General features: G+C 33.8%; 1 protein-coding gene across 4 annotated transcripts; it reads right to left on the bottom strand.

The window, feature by feature from the left end:
* Positions 1-839: 839 nt before the first annotated feature.
* LOC111701481 (uncharacterized) lies at positions 840-19372 on the bottom strand. 4 transcript variants are annotated; one of them, XR_002765199.1, is made up of 21 exons: positions 19055-19345; positions 17654-17765; positions 16393-16555; positions 16140-16235; positions 15766-15896; positions 15094-15215; positions 13923-14034; positions 13608-13710; positions 10381-10485; positions 9887-9965; positions 9156-9217; positions 8281-8355; positions 7487-7642; positions 6513-6675; positions 6262-6455; positions 4470-4660; positions 4116-4395; positions 3486-3593; positions 2852-2968; positions 1282-2071; positions 840-995 (listed from the first exon to the last, which is right to left on the bottom strand). XR_002765199.1 is itself a non-coding variant. In XM_023472778.1 (20 exons), exons 1-20 carry the CDS (start codon positions 19221-19223, stop codon positions 1904-1906), a joined length of 2706 nt encoding a protein of 901 aa, XP_023328546.1. In that variant the 5' UTR covers positions 19224-19345; the 3' UTR covers positions 840-1903. The 4 variants fall into 4 exon arrangements, 2 of the variants coding, with proteins under 2 accessions (XP_023328546.1, XP_023328547.1); XR_002765198.1 differs by having other exon boundaries at positions 840-1011; XM_023472778.1 differs by having other exon boundaries at positions 840-2071.
* Positions 19373-24266: the final 4894 nt, after the last annotated feature.

A 24266-nucleotide genomic window follows, 5' to 3' on the forward strand; every position in this document is an offset into this window, starting at 1 on the left:
CAAAATTTGGGCCCGATCGGTTCAGCTGTTTTGACGTTAATTGAGACAAACAGACATAAAAACAGACAAGCAAAGTATATTTATAGATCTAAGAGGAACATGCGCATTGTACCTTTTGTACATTGTACAATTTACTTATAATGTATGAACGGAACTGATTACTCACCTCAACTCTAATTTTCTAATCCCTACATCTGTTGATGTTGCAGAATTCACTATCAGCAGAAGTATAATATATAGAAAGAGAAAAGAAAAAAAGAGAAATCTGTTATTTTGTTTTAAAAAATTCTAAAATCGGTCAAAATTCAAGACACTCAGCTTTCACTGTTTCTTTAATTTTTACATTTACTTTTTAGTAGTTAAACTCACAAGCCAGTAATTATATAAATTAAAGTGCACCACTGTACCAAACTGTATGTTAAAGATTTTGTGAGATTTGTATGTTTATCCTTACCCTTTTCCTGCCCTAAAAATGCCAAATAATTTAAGATTTGAGCTGATATGTGTTCAGGTTCAAGTGTAAAGTAGTTATACGTATTTTTTTTTTCTGGGGGGGGGGGCAGGCTCTTGTTTGGTTGCTTTACTTAACCTTCACATAGTTTAGATTAATGATAGAACAGGCACCTTGCTTATTATTAGTTTTAATTATTTTTATTGTTTCCAGTGCAATTATATAATTATAAAGAACAGTTTAGATACAAATATTTTACAATATATACAAATATTTTACAATATATAAAAATTATCAAAAATACAAAAATCATATCAAAACACAATGTGTGTAAAAAAAAAATATTATACATTTGAGCATTTTAAATATTTAACTTTTTTATGTAAAATATAATTTTCATTAAAAAACATCTGCTTATATAAAAACCAAATAAAATATTCCAGAAGTTTTTTAATTTTCCGATCCTGGAATCGTATTTAATTGTCTTAAAATAAACTGTATTCAAATCTCCAATATGAGCCCACAATAAATTAGGTTTTAGTTACTTTTCCAAAGGGCGACTTCCCAAGTGACAATTTCCCAAGTGGCAACTTCCCGAATGTGCAATTTCCCAAGCTGCAACTTCCCAGAGGTTAGGTTAGGCCCTCTGAGGCCCCGCAGGCTCCAACGGGGGCTGAGTGCTGCGGCTAGGATTGGCTAGGGAGCTAAGCACCGAGGTTAAAACAGGCTGAGGGCCGAGGGCTGCGGAAAGCACAGGCTTGAGAAGTTGCCGCTTGGGAAATTGAACCTTTGGGAAGTTGTCGCATGGGAAAAATCCCTTGGATAAGTACCTAACATCAAAAATTAATCCTTTAGAGCTCGGTGGTCCTTGGTAGATAGCTGTAAAAGCCAATGTTTTGACTAGGTAATATTATTTCGACTAGATTTAATGTTTATATTTTCAAAACTGGGTTTTATTCCACCATATTTCTAGGTACTTAACGTACCACAAACTGGTTCATATCAATGTCTCTAATATTAAAAACCGGATAGTATTGAGTTCCCACTACTATATGGATATATTGATATTGAGCTTCAACTCTTCATATTGTGGAATGTTTTGGCTTAGTGCTGTGTTTTTACCACAACTAAATAATTGTGTTAACCACATAATTGTGGTAACCACTACTACATGATTATGTGGTAACCACTATTGCATGATTATGTGGTAACCACTACTACATGACTCTGTGGTAACCACTGCTACATGATTATGTGGTAACCACTACTACATGATTATGTGGTAACCACTATTACATGATTGTGTGGTAACCACTACAACATAATTGTGTGGTAACCACAACTAAATAGTGTGGTAACCACAACTAAATAGTGTGGTAACCACAACTAAATAGTGTGGTAACCACGTCTTTCTGATGCAGATAATTGTCATGGTTGGTTGACCACAGTATATTACTGTGTGGTTACCACAACTGCTTTATAAACTAGATCGCCATCTCCTTCCCGTAGAGCTGGCCAGATATATGTGGAGACTCTACTCCCTTCTCTTCTCTCTCCCGTCCTAACCATCAAGTCCGGTAGGAAGGTTCTCTCCTCATATTCAATATAGTATGCAGGTTTCTAAACAGAAAACAGCTAGATTAGATCAAAAACAAGATATCGGAGCAAACAGAGCTGAGAGATTTGACACTAGACACTAGAATCTGAGGATTTACACCAGACACTAGAATCTGAGATATATGACACCAGACACTAGAATCTGAGGTTTTACACCAGACACTAGAATTTGAGATATATGACACCAGACACTAGAATCTGAGGATTTGAAACTAGTTCTTTAAGATCAGACATTAAACACTAAAGTCTAAAAGTTAAACAATGAGTTTATAGATACAGTGGAAACCACAATCCATAGATTAAAAACCGATTTTAGAGACTAGACAGGAGCCACCAGAATCTAGAGATATAGATTAAAACGTAGTATCTAGAGACCAGACAATAGACACCAGAATCTGGATATTAAATCCAGACAGAATCTGCGATCCAGGGATTAGAAACAGTTTTGTGAGACCAGAAAAAATACCAGACAGCAGCTAGACGTCATGAATCTAGAGATTAAACCCTATAGTTTCTGAAGACTAGACACTGTAGATATTTAACATTAGACACCAAAGTCCTTAGAACAGAAATAACATATGACACCAAGGGTAAAACATTAATTAGCATTGAACCTTGGACACATTTAATAGACAAGGAACACTGGAGACCTAACATCAAAAGTAGGATTAAAAAATTAGAGTTTAAAGATTTAAGGAAAATTGAGACACCAGAAACACGAAAAACCAAGACACCAGAATACGCATCAAAAGTCATACAAACCAAAAAAAACAAAATACTTACATGAGTACTGAGTTGCCAGGCTACGGAGACAGTTTCTCTGATATAATTGGATAATTGTTCACAGTGTCGTATCCCAGGGTAATCAAATAATGTCGAACAAATTTGATTCATAACTTCCTAAAAATCAATCAGGTTTAGCTTCGTGTTATCAGAAAACAAAGATTAATAAAAACCATCAGCTCCCGAAAGTTGGCACGAAAATCATATAATTTTGGGAGAAGAGAAACCTTAACAGTTTAATTAAAATGTTTGACCGTGTACACTGTCCATCAGTATAATCAAAATATTGAGATATCACGAGATTTCGTGCAACAGTTAAACACATGGAATCAAAAATGTATTTCATCATAGTCTATAAATGAGTAAAAGTCTATAAATTTCTTAATGATTTAAGAAATTTAAGAAAAGTCCAGAATTCGTCAAAAGTTAAGAAGATTTAATTGAGTGTTATAAGTTCTTGAAGATTTGAACCTACAAGTATCTTTAAAGTCTATGGAAATGTCTAAAAGAGTCTTGAATTGTCTACAGTGGTCTTCATAGCATGAGTATACGTCCTAGGATTTAGAATATTGACACGTCATTGGTAATAAAATTATTAAGAAAATCTAAATGAGAATTATTAGATTTTACTCACATCGCACATTTGTCTGAAGCCTGAGGATTGATATCCTGAGCAGAGAAATCTATCAATACAGGAGTTCAGATCCTTTGTTGCTGGATCCAACTCAGTACCAGGAGGAACCTAGAGCAGAGAAATATATCAATACAGGAGTTCAGATCCTTTGTTGCTGGATCCGACTCAGTACTAGGAGGAACCTAGAGCAGAGAAATATAGCAATACAGGAGTTCAGATCCTTTGTTGCTGGATCCAACTCAGTACCAGGAGGAACCTAAAGCAGAGAAATCTATCAATACAGGAGATTAGATCCTTCGTCGCCGGATCTAACTCAGTACCAGGAGGAACCTAGAGATATAAATATATCAATACAGGAGTTTAGATCCTTCGTTGCCTGGACTGTCGAATTCGTCGAACTAAGTTTATAGAGTAACATGTCTAATTAACAACGGTACCATATAAACCGTTATCTGAAAAACAATAATGAAGGTTTCGTCGATTTTCTGTCTGTAAATTCTGACAAATTCATTTTTGGGCTCGGGTGAATATTTTCAGATAGAGAAGCAAAGATAGCTCCATCATTGAGCTGGCACCGCTTGAAATTACGTTGACAGTCCCTTTAAATCAGATATTAAACTATATTCTTACATTTAGTGTTTTCTTAATCTGAAGTTTGGTAGAACTTATTGTCTGCTTGACAGAACGGAAAGCTAGAACTACAACAGAGAAGAGAAGTTTATTCTTCAGTTCTCCGGCAGAGGAGAGCTCAGGGAGTGCGTCTAGGCTTGCCAGGGTTCGGAGTCGGGTTCTACTATACAGTTCTCCATACTTGGCAACCAGTCTTACTCCGTGGGTCGCGGATAAATAAACCTGGCTCCCAGTTGAAGAAATACTAATATCTTCCTCCTTTAGTTGCATATCTATTATCCTAAACAGATTAGAGAAATAGAATTTTAATTTTCAGAATTATTTTGAAAAAAATAACTCTGAGTTACAACTTACCTCTGTTTAACTCTGTCTTCTCGTTCATGCATCCTCACAATGGTTTGTCGGGTAGCGGTTAGCTCATTCTTCAACCTCTCAACCTCAATCCTCAAGGATTCTGCTTCTCCGTCCTCGCACTTCAAACACTGCACTCCTCCACCCGTTCCTCGCTTAACCTTCCCTCTCCCAGTAAACCTCAAGGTATCCTTCTAAATTAAAATCTTATTTAAGAAATTGTTAAAGTATGTTCAAGTGACCCCCTAATCAACAAGCATAGCTTTAAAACCTTTATCTGTGTATCAATGACGAATAAATGCACGGGAGTTCTGCTTAAATGTATATTTTCTTTGCCCGCAATCTTAAAAATAAACCGGAGAGTTCTGCTCGAAATATGACCAGAATTGCTAACTTTACAACCGTTATTTTAAGCTTTTAATAAGATTATAAAAAAATCAGAATCAAAAGAAATCCTCAAATGAATTGTAAAATGTTCATCGAATATTTTACAGTGTTGAGTCCTTGACCTGGTCTCGTAGTCGTGAATATCCAGTATAATTTCAGCTTCTACCACGATGAAAGCATGTATCCTTTAACCTATTCTTTTCCATATATGACTCGTTGGTTTCGGCTTGTAAGAGCTGACAGGTGACATGAACCTAGTTCAGCGTCTCAAGGTCCTAACTAAACCCTATCATTCAAACCAACAGTTTGGAACTGGTTTCACTTTTCTTTAAACTTTAAACTCTGAGTTACTCAACCAAACTTGACAAACAATCCGACAAAACATAAGGTTTTATAATTCTGATGAGACGTAACTAACATTCTCAGTGTTAACCTTAGACAGATGGACTATTTGGCAACCGAACACTACTTTGCCAAACCTTGCAATTTTCAAAATTAAAATCTAAATTTTCTTTACATCGTGAAAATGCTTCTAACATCAATCATTCATTTACAAATAAAATCGTGATTTTGATCAGGAAAGACATCACTCTTTGGTGAAATTTTGTTGGAAATATACTTTTAAAGGGACAGACCGGCTATGTAAGGTAGTTGAATTGAGTATGCAGTGTTGAGGACAAATTCTTTTGGATTCATTTGAGACTTATAAAACTTTTTAAAGATCTGTAAATCCTTAGTTTGAGCGCAAAGTCGACGTTCAAAGTCGTACTTTTGGATAGATACGTTTTCAGAATTTTTTTTTTTTAAATTATTAAATAACGACGACAAAAAATGTAGTAAAAATTCTACAGTAAACTAATTAGTTGTTTAGGAACAGGTTGAGAAAATAAAAATTAATCTTATATTACATACTTATTACATAGCCGGTCTGTCTCTTTAAGGGATAAATACAAGTTTGAGCTTGTTTATTTCTTATTTATCCTCCTCCCTCCCCCCAAAACCGATGGTTGAGTTTAGAGTTTAAAATCTGCAATGGCGTAACAAATTCTCTAACTAACTACACAATGATTTCCTAATCTTCCTCCTCATACAATAAATCAATTTTTAGATGAATCCTTTCCTATCATTTAATATTTTTCATAGAATTAACAACTTTTCAAAACAATGTGGAAACAAATATGAAATATAATCAAATAAATTTATATAATTTGACTTAAGTAGTACAATGGTAATTATAATAATGTGGAAAAGGACTCAGGTCATGATTTTAAATCGTCAGATGTAATTGAAACACAGTAATTGTGCAACTGTGAAACACCAACTACACATAATATTGTTTAAATGTCGTCTTCCTATTCCAAAGTTTTGTGGGTCTCTCTGTACATAACCCGGAGTAAAGTAAAATTACCTTAATCTCTGCCCCCTCACTACTATCACTATCCTGCATACTGGAGGAGGAGCTGGGCGGAGAAGCCGAGGAGGTGGAAGGAGAAGGGTTTAAAGAGGCGGAGGGTGGGAGGGAGGAGAACCCACTAGATGAGGAGAGATATCCAGGTTCCTCTTTTATACTAATCAGAGGTTTATCCTTGCTCCCTACGCGCACTGTAAAATATGGAATTTAGAAATAAATATTTGTTCTACATTTTCTTTTGTTTTTACCTGATCTTAACAAAAAGTTAGATCTTGCATTTTTAGAAACGAACGGAGAGTTTCCAGACATCATGATCGCAGAGTCTGAATCTGAATGGTACCCGGAGATATCACTCCCAGGTTCAGCAACCTCCTCTTCCTCCTCCTTGATTTCGCGGATAAGTTCCAAAACCTTAAACATAATTTCTATCCAAATCAGTTTTCATTCTTGCAATTCTTATTCACTGTGTTGGTTTACGCTGCAGTCGTGTATATCTAAAAGTGAATTAAAAAAAAACTGCATAATATATACTGAATGTGTCAGAATTAAATGATTAATTCAGGACTGCTTGATCGACCAGTTTCTCCTGAATTAAAATTAAAACAAAAACATGAATTTCATTGAATTCCCTGCGCCCGCAAAACCTCCAGGTTCAGGCATATATGAATGCCAAATTGTGCAATAATGCTAAATAGAAAACTTCCAAATACCGAATTCTTGACTTGAAATATTCAGAAAAATATTTATTTGAATTTGGTGTTCAAAGATCGTCGTGAGACATGAAACATTTTGTTTATGTACAATTCTTTTTAAATAAAATGTGAAGTTAAAAACTGAAATATATATAATATATATCTTTACANGGGGCTATTCAAGATTGAACTATTTTCAACTCGGAACAGGAGACAGTATTTTAATGTTAAAACAACTTTAAAAATAATTTTCTAAGATTATCCTTATCATTTTGAGGATAGCCTAAGTATTTTATCCCTCCCCTCACCCCCACCGATTTGATAGTTCCATTCCGTTCTATTCAATTTTTTCTTTTCTAGATTTTGATGATGTTTACAGGATTGTGGAAGAATAATTTTTAATTTCTGATTGAAAAACTGAAAACTGTTTGTCATCTTTTATCAGGTAAACTTAAATTATTTATGGCACTCTTTAATCAAAGAGTGGTTTTAATTAACGTTAACAATCACTATAAACTGATATAATATACCTGGTGACAACCTCGTTGGAACTTCATGAGTATCGGAGCAACTGCAGGGTCTGACTCCAGGTTCCCAACTAGGCTTGTTTCTCTCTTGATGCTTGTAAACTGGAACATTACCTCCTTATCCAGCTGAACCCTTCGCTCCAGTATACCCAGTAGTACCTGGACACATGCGCATCAATTCCAATAAAACCCAAAACGCGAAATATTAAAAAAATTAATATCTGAGCTCGAGATTTTATCTCAGATATGACTGTATACTTTAATTATATATATTTATACAATAGTGAGCTCAATCTTATAGAGTAAATTAATTAACCTTTATTTTAGTTATCCATCCCCTCCATATATATAATTTAGTTCTGTATTTATAGAAATACAATTATGTCTTTCAATTGGACATGTTTTTGCAACATACTAAGGAATTGAATCTTTGTCACAAAATTATATTTTCTAATCCCTATATCTTTGCAACCTGATGGTGTAAACCGTTGATATTTTATCCAACAGATTTCATAGTTTGAAATATCTAAGGTCTACGACATTGGGCTGCAAAGGTCAAGGGATTATAAGATCAGAGTTTGTGTGAAAGACTCAATTCCTTTAGATAATTCATATCAAAAGTTTGTTTTAAATCTGTCCAATTTACGCTATGCTTCCTGTCTTTTATTCTTCTCTAATTTTATTCTTTGAATTAATTTTAAAATTTATTGTATTTTTAGATGTTCTTAAACCCAGCCGGAAACGATTACTTGTTGTAGAATAAATCCAGATCCCGGATAAATCATTTAATCTCTAACCTCTAGACTAGTTGAGGAAACAGCAGGTTCAACTGTAGTCAGCAGAGACTTGTTCTTTATCAATCTCTCCTGAACCTAGAATTAGATTTAACCCATGTTACAGTTAGGATGGATCGGAGCAACGAAGATTTAATCAGGAATTATAATGTGTCAAAACTGTGTTCTCCGAATCAGTTTCGGGTTGGTTTAACGAGACTAATCAAGGATTCTTATCTATACCTTACAGCAAGGCACAAGGCACTAATGCAAGGAAAGTTAATTTCTGTCGCGTATACTCTGCGTACATATTGAAACCAGTTCTCTCTGGGCGGAATTTGTAAACAAGAATAGATGCATCAGTGTTCGTTTAGTATCCGAGGAGGTTAAAAGCATTAAATTTTGATAATTTTGATAATTCACATATTAGTTTCCTATGAACAGAATATTTCATTGATTTTTTATGTAAAAGATGTATCCCATGTCAGGCTTCGACATCCGTCTTGTATTTACATTACCGCCCAGTGACAGTACACTGCAGTACAAAAGATGCGTACACTTCTGAAATAACTTTCCTTCCATTACATCCTTGCCTTACAGGAAAGGTAAGCCTAATTTCAAGTGACCCAATATGCAAAATGTCAATGTCTGATTCACAACGGTACCCTTGAAGCCTTTATCCGATCAACAATGTGGAAGATATTATCGATTTTCTAGGTTTAAAAGTGTTTAATTCTGATAACCACTACATATTTTCCTGTATTAGAAATTAGAAATGCGCAAGTCACTTTTAAAGGGACCATGATCTGTTATTTTTTTCCGAAGCTTGAATACATATAAAAAAGTGTTTGTTTTAAATAATGGGTTGTATTCAGGGTTTTACTCCGGGTTCAACTAACCTGTACAAGATGAAGTGAAAGCTGTCTCTGATGACCTGATAGAACCGGAACCTTACATGAACCTGAAAATTATGTTATAATTCACAAGAGGTGTTCCTTCAAGGGCCCAAACCGCCATTTTGTTTAAGAATTCTTTAATTACGATGGCAACAAATGATAAAAACCGTTAATACAAGAATGTTTATGTTTAGAGACGTGAATATCCGTTCCTCCATCTTGTTTTCTCATGAATTCAAATGAATATTCGTAAAATCACTGTTTAATGTCGAACAGAAATTATAATATCTTCCCACACAGTTTCTAGCGTTGACATGAAACAGCTGGCAGCCCCTCGGACACTACAGTCTGTTTTAGCCAAAACATTTTATCATATAAGGTGGCCCGGAAAATGTAAAGATATTATTTTTAACATATTACAAAGGTTACGTGTGTTCTATGCTTTTAAAAAATTGTGTCAACAATCATGGAAGTTAGGTATCAACTTTAAATCATCATGATTTGTAAAAGAAATTCTTAATTTTTATTGTTTATTGGGCCACCATATATATATAATGTTATTGTATACAGAATACCTTATACTAATTTTAGATCATTCAAAGTAAAAATTTAGATTTTTTCTTGCGCTAAAATCTATATGAAATGTTTTTAAATTTTTGTTGGAGACAGGCTCGGGGGATACAGTAATAGTACATTCATATGAAATATACAGAAAGAAGATTTTTTTATTTAACCTGAATTCGTGACCGGTTCCTTCCCTGATAAAGCGAGCTCATCAAGTTTACTCAGCGCACTGGAGAACTGGTCTTTCACCTGGAAATACGGAGTTCGTAATTTTTGAAAAACTAAGAACCATTAGAGGGGGTCAGAAATTTTATATTGTTAATCCCGGGGTCAAGCAGTATCTTTTGTTGTCCAACAGATTTATTAAATACATCTTAGATAGTCGGTTGTTGAAAACCAGCAGTGATAACTTTTAATTTGGTCACTTTTCTCTGAAAGGAATTTAGTTTTCTAATCCCTATATCTGTATAACCTGGGGTGTAAACCTTTGTTATTTAAAACTATTTCAACTAACAGAAGTCATAGTTTACTTCATCGAATTGATAAGATAAAGGTTTTAAAAAATCTGAGAATGTGGCAAGAACTCATTTCATTTCAAATTTCCCCTGGTGGATATCGATATCAAGCGTTATTAGTGTATAAAAGTAAAAGTTAAAAATAAAACCTTCTGTAGTTCTATTCTGAGCGCATCATGGAGGTTCATCAGAGATTGGTCTGAGGTTCCAACCATACCATGCTGTCCTAATCCTTCTATAGTTCTCGTCAAAATCTGAAAATAGGTTTTTTTTATCCAAACCAAACCATGATGATAAAATCCTTCAACAGTTCTTGCTCTTCAAATCCGGTAAAAGTATTTGCAAGAATCTGAAACCGGTAAACGCGGAAATATTAAACCGGATTACGCATTTTTCCGCTATTTCTAATACCATTCTTTCCCTTTTGCTGAAAATACTGAAAAACATTAGATTTTCAGCTTTTGGACTTTTAAGTTCATGTGTAGGGTATATTTTACTTTTCTGTAGCCTCCCTTTTAAATATTCTTAAAAATGTATTTTTAAACATAAATAACGTAATACTAGGACCTAAGAGTGTTCAAGTGTATGTAGTATAGGGAGTATAAAATATAATTTTAAGGATATTCTCCTGTAATCCTCTTTCAACCTGTCAAGCTTTTAAACTTCCTCATCCTAAGTTTGTTTAAGATTTAAGCAACCTTTTGAACCTAAAGAATAAACATGAAAATGTTGCATTTTAAACATAACATAAACTCTTCTTCCCGCTTGTCACCCCCCCCCCCATCCTTCTTATTCTAACCCAATATTCTTCTTTCTATAATTCGTATCATTCTTGATGTTCTTCATGATTCTTTTTGCTCCTCTCTATCCTCAGATCCTTCTTCCTTTCTCTGATCCTCCGATTCTTTTTCTTTTCTCCGATTCTTCTTGGTTCCCTACCTCAACGGATCCTTATTACTTTCTCTCATTCTTCTTGATTCCTACTATCCTGCCATCCCTCTTCTTTTCTCTGTTCCTTCTTGGTTCCCTCTATCCATCGATCCCGCTTCCTTTTGCCGCTATTTCTTGTTTCTCTCTAACCTCCGATATTTCTTGGTTCCATATATTCTCCAATCTTTCTTTTCTTTCTCCGATTCTACTTGGTTCCCCCCGTTTCAAAATTCTTCTTTTATTCCTCTTATCTCACTTCCTTTTCCTCTAATTATTTTTCTTTCCTCTGATCCTTCCTTATTTCCTCCAATTCTTCTCCATTTCCTCTGATCATTATTCTTTTCTCTTATAGTTGCTCCTTTTCTCTTAATCTTTTTTCCTCTGATATTTCCTTTTCTTATTTCTTTCTATTCTTACTTCATTTCTTTGATATTTCGACATATTTCCAAAATCTTCTTACTCTCCTCTGATCTTGCTGCCTTTCCTCCGATCCCTCGTCTTCTCGGATCCCTCTTCATTCCCTTCGATTTTTCCATTAAAGTATCTGATGAATTAATGAATGATCCCGGAACTCTATCTACGGAAACCCATCCTCGAAATAATTACTGTAAAGATATATCATTCGAATACATAAATGACACCTTGTATAATCATTATCTTTATATTTACAGATTTTAACACCAAGACGTCATGAAACAAGAAAACCTCAAATCACCCCCAATTCTTTTGTAATATTTGTCAAGTAATGATTGTACCCCCCCCCCCCGTACTAAAGAATATCTGGGTGTGTACTTTGGACTGTGTACTCTATTCTATCTATTGTGATGATGGGCATCTCGTCATTGTAAATGTATAGAAACCCTTTGACAGATATGAATTGAATGTTTAAATATTTAGCACTCCAGCTCCTCCACCTGTACGCAACACATTTATAAATCAATATTACTCAATGTCAATTTTAAATATTATGCAGGATGTCTCATTAAACTTGAAAATCGTCTTCTATTTACGATAGTTGATAATAAAGACTGAACGTCTTATTAGCTTCTAAAAATGTGGTCTGCCTTCTTTGTATCTTCAAAATTGACGGAGATATTAAATATTTGAAAGATTTCGTTGTTTTACTGAATTAAAAACTGGACAAATTTCTGATTATCTCCGTCAATTTTGAGGGTGTTAATATGGTGAACCCAAAGAGAATAGAATATATATTAGAGTGGAATTTACTAGAAAAAAGTGTAAAACGGCCATTTTGTTGTACTGTTTCCTTACTGCAGGTGTACTTCACATATTTATGCTATATAACCTTTTGGACCCTGGAATATCATTTTATAGAAAATCTCAAATTAATGTTAAAAGAAAACCAAATTATGAAATAGGCTGGTTTCATAATTGACCAATGATCATTTCACATAGACTCTATGCCTTTCACTTCACAAACGATGATTTTCCGTTTTAACTATAAATCAAATGATGTTTTTTATTCACATAATTCATTATAACGTTTATTTAACAGTTTTAAAAAATTCGAATTTGAAATGAATAGTCTAGGGAACAAAATGTATTAATGTACTCTACTGCATATAATTTGTGAACATTTACATGATTTGTACACTTTGAACTACCTTTCAGGCTGAAAGGCACTGAAAAAATTCCTCCCGAGAGATTCTATAAATTCTCCTCTAATATATATTCTATTCTCTATGGGTAAACCACAATTTGAAATCCCCAAGACTAGTAGTTTTAAATATTAACTGTTGGAATACTACAAACAATGTGTTCACGTAATAATGCCACGCAGAACAAAGTCGATATAGAAGTTTATTGGGACAACCTGTATTAAATAATTTGCTATTAACAAGCTTAGTTTTAAAATGTTGCTTTACGAGAGAAATCATATCCTGGAGAATGATTTAAAACTAAACGAATCAGACGCGGTTTATTTCTTCTGCGAACAGTTTAAAGATTTTAGTTTAAAAAGAATCAAAATAGTTTTACTACCAATTTTAAACTCTTAAAACCATCTTTTTATATTCAAACAACCAACGCAAATTTAGCTTTGAAGGCTGCAGTTGAAATAATTTTGAAAATGATAATAATTTGTTTACATGGCAGTTTGAAGAGTTTAAAACAGGAAAAATGTATTAAACACAAATTGTGCAAGTAACTGATTTCACAATATTTTGTTTTTGTTTTATACTCGGAGTAAAATATATATATATAATATATATATAATTCTACAGGTTTATGGTTGAGGTTCTCTCTGGGGTTAATGAATTTGTATTGTAGGAGAGGGTTTTATATTTACCATCTTCCTCACTTTAACTAATCAAATACAGGGGTTGTATACATTACCCAGGACTCAATGTATGTATAGCCCTTTTTTAACTATCATACCTTGGTTTTCATGAAAAATGAAAAGTGAACTACAAAAAAAACTTGTTACCTTTTTTCTCTCCCCAACTATTCTCCGTATATTAGGATCTACTGAGATGAGGACTGAGAGAAGACGTTTACAGGTATTCATGAACGGACCACAGAACTCCCATCTAGAAATAGATTGGATTTCAATAGATTTGCATCGTTTTTTATTAATCTTATATTCATCCTTACAACACTTTTAAGTATTGTCAAAAATCTGGCTACTCCTTATAATGTTCCTTATATTATGTATACTTTCTCTACAGGGAGAAAAGGGATTGGTCATTGTCATGTTCCTAGATACCGTACCCCTGGAGACTAGGTTTGTATCATTGTATACCTGCCCTCCCTGGAGACTAGGGTTTGATCCTCCTGACTGGCGAAGAACTTGACAAGCTGCCAGACTACAGTCTCCGGGGACACCTGAGCACTCGTCCTACTCTTCTGTCCTCCTGGAGAAAAATTTATGTTTTGGTGATGATTCACAATAACATCTAACATGTGTTTATATGATTATCTAATTGAGCCATGATGGAGACATGTTCTTGCAAAAAAGGTTGAAAATACACTTACGTTCGATAATTCTACTGAAATCTGATTTGATATTCAATTTTAAAGAAGTTTGTCTAGGCTCTGGTTCTGGATTAAAATTGGTTTCCAATTTGTAATCCATTTATAATCCTTGCTAATTGTATGTTTAAAGTGGGTCACAGCTTAGATTTAGTAATTATATATTACAAACCAGGATAATGTCTTAATCTCATATAATAAATCAGATGTGCACATTTTTAAATTTTGTAAATGAAAGTTTTTATGTAAGTTTTTCTGTGAAATTTCCAAAATTGCAAACAGTGCAGTAAAATGGTACTAGTTAAAGATTTTAGAGATGAACTTTCAACAAGATTTCTCTGAAATCCTTCCATATATGGAACTATGAAGTCTAAATATTTCAGAGAGATAAATCTATAATTTACCACGCGTTCAACTTAAATTACACTGAAAAGAGAAGGGGAAAAGATTAATATAAAGTTTCCCCCGGAAATGAGCAGATATTATCCTATCTATCTATGGGTCAGGTCATGACATAATACGTGTTAGGATTAAAGAATCCTAAAGGATGGATTGGGTTGGGTTTAATGGTTAAACATCCGGAAATTGTGAAATCTAACAGAAAATGACAAAGACAAAAATATACAATGACAATACAAACATTAAGGGTGAGAGTTTAATTAGCGTTTTCTCAAGCACACTTAACAACCCTCTCACCCTCACATAAATCTTACTCCCCTCCCTTCATACAAGTTCATAATTCCCTTTTCCCATGTACACCCCCCCCCCTCCCCACTGTGCAATGTATTTTCAAAATATCACATTTATTTTGACAAAAACATTTCACATTAGTTTTCACTTTCATTATCTTCGCAGATACAGATACAGATACAGATACAGATACAGATACAGATACAGATACAGATACAGATACAGATACAGATACAGATTAGTTTATCTACCTGCTAGGAATAGTTTAGAATAATAAGCCTCCAGGATGGGTAAAGAGTGCGGGAGACAGTCTACAAAATGTTCTGTAGGGAGAGAGGAAGAAACCTGCTTAAAGGTTGCAAGGGAGAGACGCCTAGAGAACAATCTTTTATTAGCGTTAATTTACGAGATTTATGGGATTTATTTTACAGCAAAAACCTAACCTAAGATCACGGTCTACTGTATTATTTAGGGTGACATAAAGAAAATGCCAACGGACAACATATATAGTGTGAAATAGACTTATGTCCACCCTCACCAAAGGTTTGTTCATCACAACAAAAATTGTTCCTGCAGGGTCCAATGTGTCATGTTTGAAATATAAAAACTATTCAATTCCAGATTTTAAATATTTTATGCAGTAGTTAGGAATTGAGTCTTTGCAACAACGTGTGATTTTCTAATCCTTATATCTTTGCAACCCATTGTCGAAACCTTTGATATTTAAATAATGACTTCTGTTAGATATATCAAATAATCTAAGTTTGAAATATCAAAGGTTTCAAATTTATATGGGTTAGATAATTACACTTTGTTGCAAAAATTCAATTTCTTTGATTACTTTCTTTCATAGAAACTGAAGTGCACTTTTTGTAAACAAAACTTAGGAGGTGTCCTGTAGATCTTCATTCATCAAGACAAACCTGAGAAATGCCGCGGCTTCTCTATACTGTCTCCGCTGCCAGAGGGTGAGTATCCTCTGAAGAGCAAGTTTCGGAGACATATCTGCAATACTTAAACTTGCCAGACGTCCTACTCTTTCTCCGTCTATACCCTGATCAGAACAATCAATAATAATAATTGAATATCAAAACCGTCTCAGATTACACTAAAAAGGGTTGGTAAGGTAATTTTAATACATTTCAAATCCCAAAACTTGAAACATATCTCGTTTTATTTATTATTTTATGAAAATGAAGTAAAATTTGTTCTTCTTTGTGTAATTTTTTCATTCAAGTTCTTTTGATGAGAATTTAAAATATAATAAAAATTATGAAAGTTTTAATTATTTAAATCCCTGGTTTCTGAGTACACGACGGGTCCTAGGTTTATCTTGGTCTCCTCCTTCTCCTCCTCCTCCTCTTCCACCCCGGGAATCAGAGAACCTACTCCCCTGGAACACATGATTTAAAACCTTCAGTTAATAAGAGAGTGTAGTCCAAGATTTGAAAATGAATGACATGGGAATTTGTTTGGGTTAAATAAGAAAATAACGGGTTCTGATATCTAACCCCATCTTAAAAGGATTTGGATATTTTGATGAAATGAACCTGGTCTGAGATATCTTCATCCAGTGCAGTGTACCAGGGTACCCGGAGCCCCTTCTTTCTCTTCTCATCCAACCCGACATACTCTGATTTTATCTTCTGCTCCGGGTTGCTTGTATCACTGTGGAACCGATTCGATTTATCTGTAACTCTGATTTGCTCCAACCTACATGAGGAATACATAGAGTACTGTTTCCTCCTGTAATCAGAGCTGGAGTTAATTTTGAAAAGAATCTTCAAGTTTAACAGCTGCAATAAAACCTGACCTTTCACCGCTAGTGTTAAGAAGTTTTAAATCTTCTCTCTCTCTCTACTCTTCTTCCATGCAGTAATCTCACCTTTATACTCATTACCTTCTATTCATATACGTAGATATATGTACGCTTCATTTACATTACGCTAGCCCTCTCATCCTCTTCTGCTATTTTTCCTTTCCTCCCTCCTTTTCCTCTTTCTTTACCTTTCATCCTCTTTTGCTATTTTTCTTTCCTCCCTCCTTCTCCTCTTCTTATACCTCTCATCTCCTTTTACTATTTATCCTTCCCTGTCTTCTTCTCATAGACCTCTCATCGCCTTTTATTATTTATCCTTCCCTGCCTCCTTCTTCTCTTCCTATACCTCTTATCTCCTTTTACTATTTATTTTCCCTGCATCCGTCTCCTCATCCTATCCCTCTCATCCCTCATCTCCTTTTTCTACTCCTTTTATTATCCTTCAATTTCTTGTACATCCCCCGCCTCTGTATCCTCCTTGTCCTGTTTCTCCTGTTTCTCCCACCTTTCTTTTCCTCCCCATGTTTTCAATTATTTTACCCTTTTCAACTTTCTCATTCTTCTCCTGATTCTCCTGATTCTCCGTATTCTCTTCCTTCTTATACTTCTTAAACTTCATTATTCATTACTATTCAAGCGTACTCTTTTCCTTCCTGTCTTTACCATAATATCTTCCCCCATAGTAAACATTCGCTCCTCAGTTTTAATCTCCTATTCTTTTCATTAACATCCCTCCCATCCCCCCAAAACCTAGTCTCCTGGTCTAACCTGGAAACTATCTCATTCTCCTCTCCTCTCCATTAAATCTAGTCTCCTGGTCTAACCTGGGAACTATCTTCTTCTCCTCTATTCTCCAGGGATCTAACCAGGAGATATACTCTTCCTTAAACCTAGTTTCTTGGTCTAACCTGGGAACTATCTCCTTCTCCTCTCTTCTACAGGAATCTAACCTAGAGTTATACCTTTCCTTAAACCTAGTCTCCTGGTCTAACCTGGGAACTATCTCCTTCTCCTCTCTCCTCCATGGATCCAACCTGGGTATTTTCTTCTCCCAGGTTAAACTGTTCTCCTTGAACGTTACAGAGTTAAACTCGGACTTAGAACCTAAAAATACAATAAATAACTTCATCACGGTCGAAAGGATAATCAAAAAACATCGACACAGATGAGGAGTATTAAGGTGCCCCCCCCCCCTGGGCCAGCTGAAAAGCTCTATAACGTTTCTTTCACTTCACCTAGATTTTGATTTGTCAGTAATCAACCACCGATCGAAGTTTGATTTCCAGAAATTTCAGATTAAAAACGATGAGTTGTCGAAAATTCACTAATATAAAGATGTGTCTCGATTTTAGTATTTGTTGATGATAATATTTTTCACATCTCAATTCTTCATCTGGGGTTGCATCACTGTTGCATCATAAACTGCACAATTTGAAAATTATTATAAAACGTGACTTTAAAAGCTAGTTTTTAGAATCTTACCCCATGAAATAGAAAACTTTTACTTAAAACTGACCTACTGATACACTAGAGCAGGGGGAGTAAACTAGAATATACTGATACACTAGAGCAGGGGGAGTAAACTAGAATATACTGATACACTAGAGCAGGGGGAGTAAACTAGAATATACTGATATACCAGACCAGGGGCCGGGAGTAAACTAGAATATACAGATACACTAGACCAGGGGGAGTAAACTAGAATATACTGATATACCAGACCAGGGGGAGTAAACTAGAATATGCTGATATACCAGACCAGGAGGAGTAAACTAGAATATACTGATACACTAGACCAGGGGAATTAAACTAGAATATACTGATACACTAGACCAGGGGGAGTAAACTAGAATATACTGATACACCAGACCAGGGGGAGTAAACTAGAATATATACTGATACACTAGACCAGGGGTAGTAAACTAGAATATATACTGATACACTAGACCAGGGCGATTAAACTAGAATATATACTAATACACTAGACCAGGGGGAGTAAACTAGAATATACTGATACACTAGACCAGGGGGAGTAAACTAGAATATACTGATACACTAGACCAGGGGGAGTAAACTAAAATATATACTGATACACTAGACTAGGGGGAGTAAACTAGAATATGCTGATACACTAGAGCAGGGGGAGTAAACTAGAATAAACTGATACACTAGACCAGAGGAATTAAACTAGAATATACTGATACACTAGACCAGGGGGAGTAAACTAGAATATACTGATATACCAGACCAGGGGCCGGGAGTAAACTAGAATATACTAATACACTAGACCAGGAGGAGTAAACTAGAATATACTGATATACCAGACCAGGAGGAGTAAACTAGAATAAACTGATACACTAGACCAGGGAGAGTAAACTAGAGGAATAACTAACCTACTGAAACTCCAGACCAGGGTAAAGATTGAGGCCCTGAGTTAAGGTTGAAGGGTTGAAGGAGAGAGGAAGGAGAGGATACTAGGATACCTTTCCTAGGCAGGGAGGGAGGAGGGGATACAGGGGATACAGGGGACATGGAGGAATGATACTGAGACAATCTATTCATCCCTTTCCTTGCATTTTTATATTATTTTTCTTATAAACGTCTGAAAAATGTCTAGATTTAAGATATAGATAATTTTGTGTTTTCCCACTGTTGTCCTTTATAACTGTTTGTAAAAAAGCTTGAATATCCAACAAGGAAATGAGTATTTGCCAAAAACTCAAATTTTTTAATCCAAATATTTTTACAATTTGATACAATTTGACAACTTGAAATATAAAAGGTGTACTACATTAGGTTGCAAAGATATAAGAATTAAAAATCAGAGTTTGTGACAAATACTCAGTTCCTTTATTGATAAAATACGTTTTATCGTCCCATAGGAAACCAGGGATAGAATTTAATGAATTTGAGCTACGTTGCTGAATAATCTACTAATAAAGAAAGGATTTAAATCAGTGTTTCAAATTTGAACCAGCTCGGTCCCAGTTTAAAATCTAATTAATTACGGTTTGAGTGGAATAACGCAACTTTTAGTTTTTATGGGCTCTACGCTCTTGGGCCGGCACTAAGCGTTTTCAATCATTTTCTACTCTTATATACACAACAAATAGAAGAAAAATAAGTAGCGAGCAAAACAGACTTTTTAGGATTAAGCCTAACCCCCTTTCATTTTTCGCGAACACTCCCTTTAAAAGATGAAAATTTTTTAAAAAAATCAGACTTTTGCAGGAAATACTGAAAGAAAAATCTCCGGAAGAAATGCCAGAAATATGAATTTCGAATAAACAGGGCGTTGGAGCTTGTTTGAGATTGTAGAAACCCTAAAAAGGAAACTGTATCTAATTATAATAAAGCAAGCTAAGAAAAGGTGTGTCAGGGAAAATTGATTCAAAAGAGACAGGTTGCGAAAATTCATCAAATTAATCAAATTGCGTTTTTTTCGATTATTGTCAAAAAATTATGAAGTATTTTTTGACGTTTGATGTTTGGTACTTTAATGAACACTTCTGCTTCAAATTGCTTGTGTGCCAAAATGTACAGGGTGTCAAAAAAAACCTTTTACAGATACTGCAGCTCTGATCATGGTTCAATAAAAATACTACAGCTCTGATCATGGTTCGATAACCATACTACAGCTCTGATCTTGGTTCGTTAAACATACTACAGCTCTGATCTTGGTTCGTTAAACATACTACAGCTCTGATCATGGGTCGATAAACATACTACTACAGCTCTGATCATGATTCGAGTTTACAAAATGACAAACTTGAAACTGGCCATACTTCCCTAATTTTTGTGCCGTAAAACTCTAATTTGTTTTCATCGGTGGATCGGAAATATTTCGTTGATTTTAAATATCTCACAGGATGTTTTTTTTTTGACTTCGTACATTTATTTTTTTCACAACTTTTAGAATTAATAGGAAGAGCTACGAAAACAGGACACAATAACTTTTCATAAATACCACTGCTTACAAAATTAATGATTTCTAAAAGAATATCGCGTTCTTCTAAAAAATATTTTGTTTCAACTTGATCAATCCTTCACGATACAGATTTCTCGAATAGATAAGATCTTATTTGCAAATGGTTCCGGATATATGAAGGAGAGAAAAGGAAGATTATATATGTAGATAAAGCATGAAAATATTATACAATGATTACGTATTGGATTGGGTTTACAATGATGATTATGATTGAGTTCGGCTCACGTCATAGCTCAATATTTAGACTTTACAGTGCACCTTCTACGTAAAACTAACTACAAGGCAGTACATCCTGTCCATTAAATAGCCAACATGAAAACATCCATTTAACAGTGGAAAATGGGTCCCAAAGTTAAGGTTTATCTGACTTAATAACCAGGACCCATAGATTACTCTGCTCCACACTGCCCGAAACTGAAATGGACNAATTCACAACGGTACTCTGTACACCACCTTTATCTGAGCAAACTTAGTCGTTTTTATATTTTAAATAGTGTTGAAAATGGAAAATAACGTTCCTTTAAAAGGTATATAAAAAAACGCAACCATGCTGAGGACACCAAGTTTTTTAAAGCTTCTACGTTTCCAGTTTACATATTTGTATCAGAACGGTAAGTCCGAATATTTGATCCGGAATACGGAATCCGGATGTTAGACATAGAATACGGAATCCGGATGTTAGATCTGGAATACGGATCCGGATGTAGACGTTGATTTGAAAAATATAATCGGAAATGTGACAAATTGAATATGATTTGGGTGTTGAACACTGAACAATGATATTGAATAAAACACGACTTTTAACATAACAAAAGAATTTGTTTCAAGTTCATGTTACAAATTGTTATAATTGTAATTTGGACTGTAATATGCAGAGGAAATTCAGAATATAGAAACAAAATCAAATCTTGGAAGGAAAAAAATAAGAATTATGTAAACAGAATCATAGTATGAAGATCAGAAATATGAAACATATTTAGAATTAGAGGAAAACATGTAGAATAGAACCATAATATGACAATACTACTATCATATACAGAACAGAACCAGAATATGAAGAATAGAACCATAATATGACAATACTACTATCATATACAGAACAGAACCAGAATATGAAGAATAGAACCAGAATATGACAATACTACTATCATATACAGAACAGAACCAGAATATGAAGAATAGAACCAGAATATGAAGAATAGTATTAGAATGAAAAGAATTTAGCTAGAATATACAGAATAAAACTAGAATATTAAGAATAGAACTATAATATAATGAATAGAACTAGAATATAATGAAAAGCACCAAAATATAAAGAATAGAACTAGAATATGAAGAATAGTATTAGAATGAAAAGAATTGAACTAGAATATACAGAACAGAACTAGAATATACAGAACAGAACTAGAATATAAGAAATAGTATTAGAATAAAAAAAATTGAACTAGAATATACAGAAAAGAACTAGAATATAAAGAATAAAACTAGAATATAAAGAATAGAACAGAATATAAAGAATAGAACCAGAATATAAAGAATAAAACTAGAACATACAGAATAAAACTAGAATATAAAGAATAGAAATAGAATATAAAGAATAGAACTAGAATATAAAGAATTGAACTAGAATATACAGAATAGACCTAGAATATAAAGAATTGAACTAGAATATACAGAATAGAACTTGAATATACAAAATAGAACCAGAAAATAAAGAATAGAACCAGAATATAAAGAATAGAACTATTATATAAAGAATAGAACCAGAATATAAAGAATAGAACCAGTATATAAAGAATAGAACCAATATATAAAGAATAGAACCAGAATATAAAGAATAGAACCAGAATATAAAGAATAGAACCAGAATATAAAGAATAGAACCAGAATATAAAGAATAAAACCAGAATATAAAGAATATAACTATTATATAAAGTATAGAACCAGAATATAAAGAATATAACCAGAATAGAAAGAATATAGAGAATAGAACCAGATTAGAAAGAATATAAAGAATAGAACCAGAATAGAAAGAATATAAAAATAGAACCAGAATAGAAAGAATATAAAGAATAGAACCAGAATATAAAGAATATAAAGAATAGAACCAGAATAGAAAGAATATAAAGAATAGAACCAGAATAGAAAGAATATAAAGAATATAAATAATATAAAGAATAGAACCAGAATAGTAAGAATATAAAGAATAGAACCAGAATATAAAAATATAAAGAATAGAACCAGAATGCAAAGAACAGACCCAGATATAGATTGAATGGTTTTCCATGAACAGAACCGTATTTGATAAAATGCAATAATTTCTGTGAACTGTACATTTGCCCCTAAAATAGAGCTAGCAAATATTATTTTCAAAAATAAATTCTTATCGATTAACAATGAAGAATAAATCATGAAATTGTAAATTCTTAAACATAAGTCTGAAATGTGTAGACTGTTTATTATTTGCTTTAAATATTAAATATCGGGAATGTTTTTCAGTTTGCACAGAAATTGAGCTTTCGTCAAAAACCTAAATTTTCTAAACCTTCTATTTTTAAACCTGATATACGTGTAAATCTTTTGACTTTTCAACTTAGATTATTTGATCTATCATATTTAATAGTTTTAAGTATCAAAAATCCGCGACATTGGGTGGGAGAGATATGGGGGATTACAAAATCTGAATTTGTGGCAAAGACTCCACTTCTTCAGATATTTTCATTTTCTGTAATTAGTGGTGGATAGATACTGAAACAGTTTGGTGGATAGATACTGAAACAGTTTGGTGGATAGATACTGAAACAGTTTGGTGGTTGGATACTGAAACAGTTTGGTGGTATAGATACTGAAAAAGTTGAACTAACACCGAAAAATCATCTATAAAATCCCTCTTGAAGAACAGGTGAAAAAAAAACCTTTCTGCTACGCATTTTGAAATTGTTCGAAATTGATTGATTTGCATATTACAGAATGTTAATGTCTCAAATTACAGCCTTCGTTTTTTCTTTGAGGACGCAAAAGTAAAAAAATTGAGATTTAAAAACTTATGATTTTAAAATTGATGATACACAATGATACAACAACTTAATATTGATTCAATTTGAATTGGTAAACAACTGAATGCACTTTTTAACTATATATTCAAATTTCTCCGCAAAATTCACAGATTTTCTTCCCTTGGTTTTCACTTCTTAACTCCACTGATAAGGTTGAACTGATCTCAAGAATTGGATTGAACGGGTCCCAGAGCCGCCGTCTACCGTTGGAATCTCCGAACCCGGGTCGAACCAACCCTTGGTTTAAATCCGCGGATACTCAAACACATTCTTGCATCCTCACATTATACAATCATAATGTTTATAAACTTGAGAACCTCAACTGAATTTTGATTATTTTAAGTCAATAAACATTTAAACATATTTAAACAATAAACATAAATATAAATTCAATTAATTTAATCTTGTGAATAAATTATTTTTTATTTTTCTTCAATACATCTTTCATAGTGGCCTAATTGTTTATGGCTTGCACGGCTCCGCTACAAATTGTTATTTGTTAATTATAAATGACCGTGTATGGTGTATAATTGAAACTTTTCGGTAGCAAAAAAAAAGTAC

This window comes from Eurytemora carolleeae, unplaced genomic scaffold (assembly GCF_000591075.1).
Source record: "Eurytemora carolleeae unplaced genomic scaffold, Eaff_2.0 scaffold372, whole genome shotgun sequence".
Lineage (NCBI taxonomy): Eukaryota > Metazoa > Arthropoda > Copepoda > Calanoida > Temoridae > Eurytemora > Eurytemora carolleeae.